General features: G+C 47.7%; 1 protein-coding gene across 1 annotated transcript in view; it reads left to right on the forward strand.

Moving 5' to 3' along the window:
- The window catches only part of cdh24a (cadherin 24, type 2a), a 72,257-nt gene extending 63,133 nt beyond the window's left edge, over positions 1 to 9,124 (forward strand). The window contains 4 exon segments of the mRNA XM_076990129.1: positions 334 to 663; positions 1,909 to 2,113; positions 2,737 to 3,031; positions 3,584 to 9,124. Of these exon segments, the coding sequence (XP_076846244.1) occupies positions 334 to 663; positions 1,909 to 2,113; positions 2,737 to 3,031; positions 3,584 to 4,450 (1,697 nt within the window). The 3' untranslated portion in view covers positions 4,451 to 9,124.
- Positions 9,125 to 9,286: the final 162 nt, after the last annotated feature.

Genomic DNA, 9,286 nt, shown 5'->3' on the forward strand with positions numbered 1-9,286 from the left:
CTCTCTTTCTCTATCTCCCGCTCCGTCCCCCTCAGATGGTGCTTGTGATTCATCACTCCTCCTCTCCCTCCTCTCCCTCTCTCACACTGGCCTTCGACCTGGCTCGGAGCTCATTCACACATGCTTACCATCCGGAAGGTTCTTCACACGCGGGTGCTAATAGCGCCGTAGCAGAGGTAGCTTGGCGCTGTTTGTCCTTGTGCACGCTAAAGGTGTTTCCTGCCCCCGGGCACTTTCCTCTCCTGTCAGTCGTCGTCTGAGGGTTGTCAGGTCACGTTGTCATGTCTCACGTTTCTCAGATGATTGACAGTTTCGCCTCGTTCCCGCCCACAGACCACACGGCCAGTCTGGTGCTGCGCTCGTCCATCAAGGCCCTCCCACACTCCGCCTCGTCTTCACGTGTCATAAAAATACCCATAATCCTCCGGGACAGCGCGTCGGAGCTGAGCAGCACCGGGACGGTCACCGTGGCGACGTGCCTCTGTCGGGAAGGGGGGATGCAGACGGAGGAGAGGAAGAGAGAGAGGGATGGGGGGAGCGGCGTAGACGTCCCAGAGTGGGAGAAGAGGCTGGTGTGTGTGGCACAGCTGTCCAGAGACGCCCCGCTGGGCCTCAGCTCTCTCACCCTGCTGGGGGCCCTGGGCCTCTCCTCCGCCCTGCTGGGTACGGCTCCACCTGCCCCCGCACCTCCACCCTCACTCACCACACACTCCCCACCTCACACACCTCCACCCTCACTCACCACACACTCCCCACCTCACACACCTCCACCCTCACTCACCCTGCTGGGGGCCCTGGGCCTCTCCTCCGCCCTGCTGGGTACGGCTCCACCTGCCCCCGCATCCCCACCCTCACTCACCACACCCCTCCTCCCACACCCTCACTCACCACACCCCCACCCTCACTCACCTGCCTCCACACCCCCACCCTCACTCACCTGCCCCCGCACCTCCACCCTCACTCACCACACCCCTCCTCCCACACCCCCACCTTCACTCGAAACACCCCACCTCCCGTACCACGTTTGTGTTGTAACTGGTTTGTGTTGTAACTGGTTTGTGTTGTAACTGATTTATGTTCTAACGGGTTTGTGTTGTAACTGGTTTGTGTTATTTGTTAGTTTGTGTTCTAACTGGTTTGTGTTTTAACTGGTTTGTGTTCTAACTGGTTTGTGTTATTCATTAGTTTGTGTTGTAACTGGTTTGTGTTGTAACTGGTTTGTGTTATTCGTTAGTTTGTGTTCTAACTGGTTTGTGTTTTAACTGGTTTGTGTTCTAACTGGTTTGTGTTATTCATTAGTTTGTGTTGTAACTGGTTTGTGTTGTAACTGGTTTGTGTTATTCGTTAGTTTGTGTTGTAACTGGTTTGTGTTGTAACTGGTTTGTGTTATTCATTAGTTTCTGTTGTAACTGGTTTGTGTTGTAACTGGTTTGTGTTCTAACTGGTTTGTGTTATTCATTAGTTTGTGTTGTAACTGGTTTATGTTGTAACTGGTTTGTGTTATTCATTAGGTTGTGTTGTAACTGGTTTGTGTTATTCATTAGTTTGTGTTGTAACTGGTTTGTGTTTTTCATTGTTCGTTGGTTGAGTCTTGGATTGTTGTTGCATAGGGCATGTTAGCTTGTGTTCATGTGTTCACTCTCTCACACTCACACACACACACACACACACACACACACACACACACACACACACACACACACACACACACACACACACACACACGCACACACACACACAGGCTGATATCGATGGCCTGGGCTTCCTGTGTCTTATTCCAGTTCTCCCTCTTTCAGTCTGTTTTTACTTATTTTATATATCCCCTCTCTCTCTCTCCCTCTCTCTCTCTCCCTCTCTCTCCCTCCACCCTCTCCTTTTCTCTTCCCCCCTCCTCACTGCTGCCCCTAGTGGTGGTTGCTCTGACGCTCTCCGTTCGCAGACAGAAGAGTGACACTCTGTCTCCTCTGGAGGACGAGGAGATCCGTGAGAACATCATCACGTATGATGATGAAGGTGGAGGAGAGGCAGACACAGCTGCGTTCGACATCGCCACGCTGAAGAGCGCCCCCCCCAGCCTGCAGAGAGCACTGCGGCCGGGCCACAGCAGGAACGCGTGAGTGCCTCAGTGTGTGTGTGTGTGTGTGTGCGTGGCTGGGGTGTGTGTATGTGTGTGGGTGTGGCTGGGGTGTGTGTGTGTGTGTGTGTGGGTGTGAGTGAGTGAGTGAGTGAGTGAGTGAGTGAGTGAGTGAGTGAGTGAGTGAGTGTGTGTGTGTGTGTGTGTGTGTGTGTGTGTGTGAGTAAGTGAGTGTGTGTGTGTGTGTGCGTGTGTGTGTGTGTGTGCGTGCGTGTGTGTCTTAGAATGGTGGTTAGAATTTGAATTTGATACCTAATTGGAAATGATTGGTTAAAGTGGACAAGGTCATTTGAATGTCATCTCCATGGTTTCCTGATGAAAATCACACCTGAGAAACGAGAAGCAAAAATTTTAACCAAAGAAATAATTGCAGTAATACTGTTGCACGGTCACTATGGGCAACAGTCACTATGGACAACAGCCACTGTGAAAAATGAATGACAATTAGTCATGCGGCACCACTGGTCTGGGGTCAGCGGGGTCAGCGCCTGACTTCCTGTCCAGATGGAGTCTTCACTCTGGGGTCTACAACAGCCACATCTGTGTCCTGCTGCCACGGTAACCCTTCTGGGCTTCATTAACGTCCTGTGTTCCTCCCCCAGCTGTTCTGGGATCAGCCGGGCCCAGAGTCCGGCCGCCGTCTCCACGGCGATCTACGGCCAGTACTGCTACAGCATCCACACGCCGCTGGGCCCTGGGGTGGAGCTAGCCACCCTGGCCTGTCCTCCGCCCCACAGCCTGGGCCACGCCTCCAAGCAGCCGGGGGCGGGGCAAGGGGCGGGGCCAGCCAAGCTTTGTAAGAGCGTGGAACAAAGCAGTTCTTCTGATGTCAACGTGAAAGAGGATGAGACAGGAAGTGATGTCATCTCTGAGCGTCAGAACCAGAGTCAAGAACAGGTCAGTAGTGCTTTTCACGTTTTAAGGCATTAGCACTTTAGTGCATTAGTACTGGTGTATTAGTACTTTCTGCATTAGTACTGGTGTATTAGTACTGGTACACTAGTATTCTTTAATACTCATCATGCTGTGGTGGTTTCAGAATGAAACACCAGCTACTGTAGTGTCATTCCTGCCTCCACCTACCTGAAGTCGTCATATACCTCATGCTTGTTCCTTTCTCTCTCTCTCCCTATATCTCTCTCTATCCCTCCTTCTCTCTCTTTCCCTATCTTTCTTTATCCCTCCCTATCTTTCTCTATCCCTCCCTCTCTCTCTTTCCCTATCTCTCTCTATCCCTCCCTATCTCTCTATCCCTCCTTCTCTCTCTCCCTATCTCTCTATCCCTCCCTCCCTCTCTCCCTATCTCTCTATCCCTCCCTATAAATGTATTTCTCTCCATTTCTGTCTCTTCCAATCTCTCCCTATCTCACGGTCCCTGTCTCACTCTCCCTGTCTCACTCTCTCTGTCTCACTCTCCCTGTCTCACTCTCCCTGTCTCACTCTCTCCAGTCACTTCACTCTGAGGCTCCAGTACTCCACAGCTTCACCTGTGACACCACCCATTCTGGGGCTCCTCCATCTGGACTACCTGCCCACCACACCTCCACCTCCACCACCACCTCCCCCGCTGCTACAGATGACTCCACGTCTACACCCGCTCCAAACAGACTAACTGACGCTCTCATTAACACGAGCCAGACCACAGCACCACGGCGCCACCTACAGCCATTCAGGACAATGGAGGGCACCCTGCTGAGGGGGGGCGGAGGGATACCTGCCGGAACTACTTGTCTGTACCCAGAGGCAGCCGAGTTGATGGGCGTATATACACTGGCGAGGCGTGATTACGCCCCACAACTGTTCATGCCTTTCCCAGGAAGGGCGGGGTTATACATGGGGGGGCGGGGCTTAGACAGATGTGGGAGGGAGTGCGCAGGGAGGGGTGGCTCTAATTCACTGACTCACAGAATGGGTGACTTCCTCGAGCACCGGCTAGCGCAGGTGACCTATGACCCCATGCAGCCACCGTATGATTCGCTGCAAACATATGGGCTGGAGGGGGCGGGGTCTCAGGCCACCTCCCTCAGCTCCCTGGAGAGTGAAGGTGAGAGGGGGATGGGCGAAGAGGAAGAACGCTTAGACGAGTGGGGACCCAAGTTTCAGAAGCTAATGGAGATCTTCACAAAGAAGGAGAGAGAGACCGAGGAAGACAAAATGGTGGAAGAGCAGGAAAAACCAGAAGTGAAAGACGAAGGGATGAAAGAGGAGAGGAAGGTGGAATGGGGAAAGGGGGATGAGACAGAAGAGAAGAGGTACAGTAAGAAGGGAGAGAGTGCTCCAGAGAACGTGGGAGAAGATGAAACAATCAGAGACTGAAGTGTAAAGAGCAGAGGATGGAGGAGATGGAGGAGATGAAGGAGATGAAGGAGATGAAGGAGATGGAGGAGATGAAGGAGACCCTCATCAGGACACAAAATACAATTAAACATCACAGAAAAAGTGAAAAGGGGGAGAGAGAGAGGAGAGAGGGGAGAGAGAGAGGCAAAGAGTGAGAGAGAGATTGCAATAGGTTAACTTATTGTGGTCATTCCTGTTGGGGTAATTCAAAAGCATTTATTATGATTGAGTAAATATTATGATCTTGGATGCACGAGGGTGCAGAGTACCAAGCAAAGAGAAGTGTGTAGTTACTCAGTTTGAAATCAGTAATTCACAAAAGCACAGCTATAACACACCCGCTCACACACACACGGGTAATTCACCGCCCTGAGCAGATGCATACATACACACTGCTAAAATCCATCCTGCTGCTAAAACAGTTAGCCACACATACACTGGCGACACACACACACACATACACACACACATGTGCACACAGGCATATTCTCCAAGAATATCAGAAGAAATAAGAGAGCTGTCACTTTCCACAATCTCCCATAACATTTCAGTAAATAATTCACTTATGCACTCTGAGCCAAAGTTACAAAACACCTCATATCTGAAATATTGATCGTGGCCCCGTGAGCCCCATTGTTTGAAAAATAGGCCTCATGAATAATGCAGAACCCCTTGACCTATTAATATTAATGCTTATGTATTAATAAGAAAAAATGCCACATAAGAAAGCAGAAATGAAGTGAGGTGATAATGGTTCAGGAAGAGTGATGGAGAGTGAGGAGGAGTGACAGAGAGAGAGAGTGAGGGATAGAGGGGGAGGGGGAGAGAGAGAGAGTGTGTGAGAGTGAGGGAAGTATCTTTTTAACAAGGTCACACCAGTTCACACTTCACTTCATAGGGCGCTGACTTGTTAAACATTCTCACGTGTGCTCCGCCAATGTCTGGGCTTCCCGCCGTTTTCTCTGACCTATCAGAGCAGGCGCCCTGCCTTTCCCCGACCTTCCGCCCGGTAACAGTCTCATTGCCCTTCACACGAGCTGCTCGTCCTCCCCACTACTCACTGTTATTTGTGTTGACATCTCTGGTCAACAACTTGTAAATCAAGCTCCTCCCCAGCTGATCTGGGAGAGACATTCTCCACAGAGACAAGCTTCAGAACTCACGTGTGCTGGTTTCTTCTTCAGAACTCACGTGTGCCGGTTTCTTCTTCAGGACTAACGTATGTTGGTTTGTTTTTATAATTCACCTTCCAGTCCTTCTTAAAAGGTCATCGTATTGATCTAAAAAGTTTTAGCCTTAGCTGGAATTTCTTCAATTTGCAAATGTTTTAATTGGTATAGAAGAATCTACTGTTTAATCCCTCAAACCAAAACACACAGGTCTAACTTTGAAAATGATGGAGACACAGCTCACTGTTAAACCATAAAAGTGAATTAGTACACACACACACACACACACACACTAACTCACTCACAAACACACATGCTAAAACCCCCTTAAAAGATAATCAAATTTGCCTAGTTTGCAAATGATATTTTAATATTTTGTGATGTGTTATATTTTATTTTAAAAGACTGACCCTTGAAATTATGTAATTTATTTATTGTTAGTTTTATGTAAGAAAATATATGGTGACAACAATGACAAAAATGCTGTGTGCATCAGTAACTCAGCCATGCTATGAAAGCAGCCGGTTTCTCCAGCCGGACGACACTGCCCTAACGAGGACTTAACGAGCTACTATCACTCTTCCTTTGGGTCATGAAAACACTTTAAATGCTCTGGATGAAAAAAACTGCTGAATTCAGGTGCAGTCGGTCAAGAAGAAGAAGAAGCAGAAATAGAGGACCAGCGTGCGTGGGAGGCGTGCGTGGGAAGAGACGGCATCTCACGCGGCTGCACAACAGAGAGAGAGAGAAACCAGGAGATAACACGGGAGGGAGGGGACGCTACTCCCCACCAGGAGACAGGACGAGTCAGTCGCTCCTGCCCGGGGGGGGGGGTGGTCTCCAGGGTGGATGGTGCCTGCTCCACGCTAACAACAGGCAACAAGTGTTCTGCAGTTGACAGACCTGCTAGGAGACTCTGGATGGAGACCATTACCACCTGAAACACCTGAGCAAGGCTGTCATGTCTGAAACGCACCTAAGGCTGGTAGACACGAACTCAAACGAAGGGTTTTAAATCTTTTTCTTTTCTGTATATATTTGATTTAACAACCTTGGGTATGAGAAAGACGCTTGATATAAATCAATCTAATCATTTTTAAAGCTGTTACAGCAGCAAAATGAGGTTCTTATCCAAGCAATATTCTAAAGTTTGAAAAATTTGGTGATCAGCTGAAAACTGATGGAACGTGACTTTTTAAAATGTACATATTGACCATAAGAACAATTTGTTTTGTAATAACGATTCTGGCTGGAGTGATCAATGTAGAGTGATCAGTTTAGAGTGATCACTAGGAGTGGTCAGCGTGGAGTTATCAGTGTGGAGTGATCAGTAAGTGACATTTTTAATCCAGACACCCCTAATGACTTGAACAGGGTCAACTGTCTATGGCATGATACATCGTACCGGACAGACCTAAGGTTTTTCATATTCTTAAAGGCATTTTAATCTAATGGTTTATAAATAGTGAAAATTGACAGATTATAAAAATGTAAATAGTAAAAATGTAATTAATTTGAAAGAATCCCTAGTCCTACGTGTGCTGAGCGTGTGTGATGATTTCTGCAGCCAGTCCCAGACAGCTATCTCGTAAAGCCAGTGAAGAGGTTAGCCACAATGTGAGCACTTCCTGTGGGAAATCAAAGCCCAGACAGTCTGTCAATAAGGGTTTTACACAGCAGAACTACGTTTCATTTCAGAATTTCATTGGTTTGATACCTTAACAGCTCCTCCAAAAAGTACAAATTATTTTTAAAATGTGTCCAAACCTTTGTGTTGTACGGTGTGTGCACGTTCCTGACTCACAAACCTTTGTGTGGTACTGTGTGTGCGCGTTCCTGACTCACAAACCTTTGTCTAGTACTGTGTATGCGAGGTCCTAACTCACAAAACGTTTGGCATATTTGACTTTTGGGTGAAATTTCTGGACGAACCAAAAATGCACTCTGACCTTTACAGGTGAGCTTAACGTGACCTTCTCTAAACGTTTTTGCACAACCTGCTGTTCTCTAACAAGGAGTTTAAGGGTAAATTCACATCAGGTGTTTGATCCATGAATTGACCAATAAAATCACTGGTTCAGTTAGAATTGATATTTAAACAGTCCTCCTCATCATGCTGTTCACATGTTGACATCATTTGAGCGAGATGACACCCAACAACTGATCAACAGCCCCACCACCGTGAGTCTCCACACAGGATATTCTCAGACAGAAGTGTCCACTGAGCTCACAGTGTCACAGAGTGTCATCAGCAGGTTGTGACCGAGATACAGAGTCTGGAGGAGTCACAGAAAGGCACACAAGTGGACGTCCTTTGGCCACGTCCCACACTGATGACAGCTTCATTGTGAACGGTGCCCTGCGGGACCGGATGGTGAATGCCACACAACTCCAGGTACATTTAAGGGAGGGGAGAGGAACCCAAGTGTCATGTCAGATCATTTGAAACCATGGTGGATTCATGCTGAGCAGAATGATGGCCACCAACAATGTTGGGCACGTGAAGGACAGAGGCATCAACCGATCCTGGGGTGGTGTTAGTGAGGGCAGGTGCGTCTAATACAGAACGGCCCTACACTACTTGAATAACATCATTAATCCAGCCATTGTGCCTCAGGGCTAATGTCATCTTCATGGACGTCCAGGTCACATCATTATGGAGACTGGGGTTCCTCAGATGGAGGAGCCTGCACTTTCTTCCAGACCTGACGTTTTCTGAGTCACCACGGGGAGACTCGTAGCTCTGTACCCCAGAACCTCAATGACCTGAGGGCCCTGTAAGAAGAGTGGGACCCCATGACTCAGCAGACAATAAGTCAACTTGTGAACAGCGTGAGACGTTGTTGTCGAGCTGTATGTGATGCTCAAGGTCACATGACAAGTTATGGAGATGTCATCATCTTTGTTGGGGTATACCCACCACTCCTGTTGGCCTTTTGTTTCAGTATAATTATTTGAGATGAGGAAGTTACAGTGCATGCTTCTACTTAAATGCTCTACTTTCATAATATAATAATCACTGTAGCGTGAACATTTTGCATTTTCCATAAACTTCACCCAAAATCCAAATATCCCTAAATTTATGTGAGTAGTTTATATTGTCTGATGGATATACACCCCTTTGGATACTATGCAAATCAACCCGAGACAATAAACACAGAGTGAATATGTTTTCATTAGTTCCCCCCCCCCCCCCCATTTAAACTGTATATGAAATATATGTAGATTCCTTAATTTGTCATGTATATATGTAAATATCGCCATCATAAGTTGTCATAAGTGATGAAGTACAAAGACTTTGTTAATAGTTATTTGTCTACGTCACAGTAGAGTTCAGATTTCTTATGGAGGGTTCCTCACACCACTGGTCAAGGGTTTGAACCCTGACGCCACCACTGCTGAGGGCGTAAACGGAGAACTGTGATGAGGTCTGAGCTGAAGACCCTCTGGACGTCCTCCACATAGCATGTATGGTGGCATCAGAACCAACGTGGAAATAAAGGCTGAAACCTTCTGTGTTGGTCTGGGTGTTCTGCTGACAGTTATGTTGGTGTAATGCACTTTAAACTACAAATATATCTCACCTGTTAGTCCAGCACAGCTACCACTTAAAGGGCTGAATATTCATATAATCATCTACCCAGTA

Source organism: Brachyhypopomus gauderio, unplaced genomic scaffold, assembly GCF_052324685.1.
Source record: "Brachyhypopomus gauderio isolate BG-103 unplaced genomic scaffold, BGAUD_0.2 sc73, whole genome shotgun sequence".
NCBI classification, from domain to species: Eukaryota; Metazoa; Chordata; class Actinopteri; order Gymnotiformes; family Hypopomidae; genus Brachyhypopomus; species Brachyhypopomus gauderio.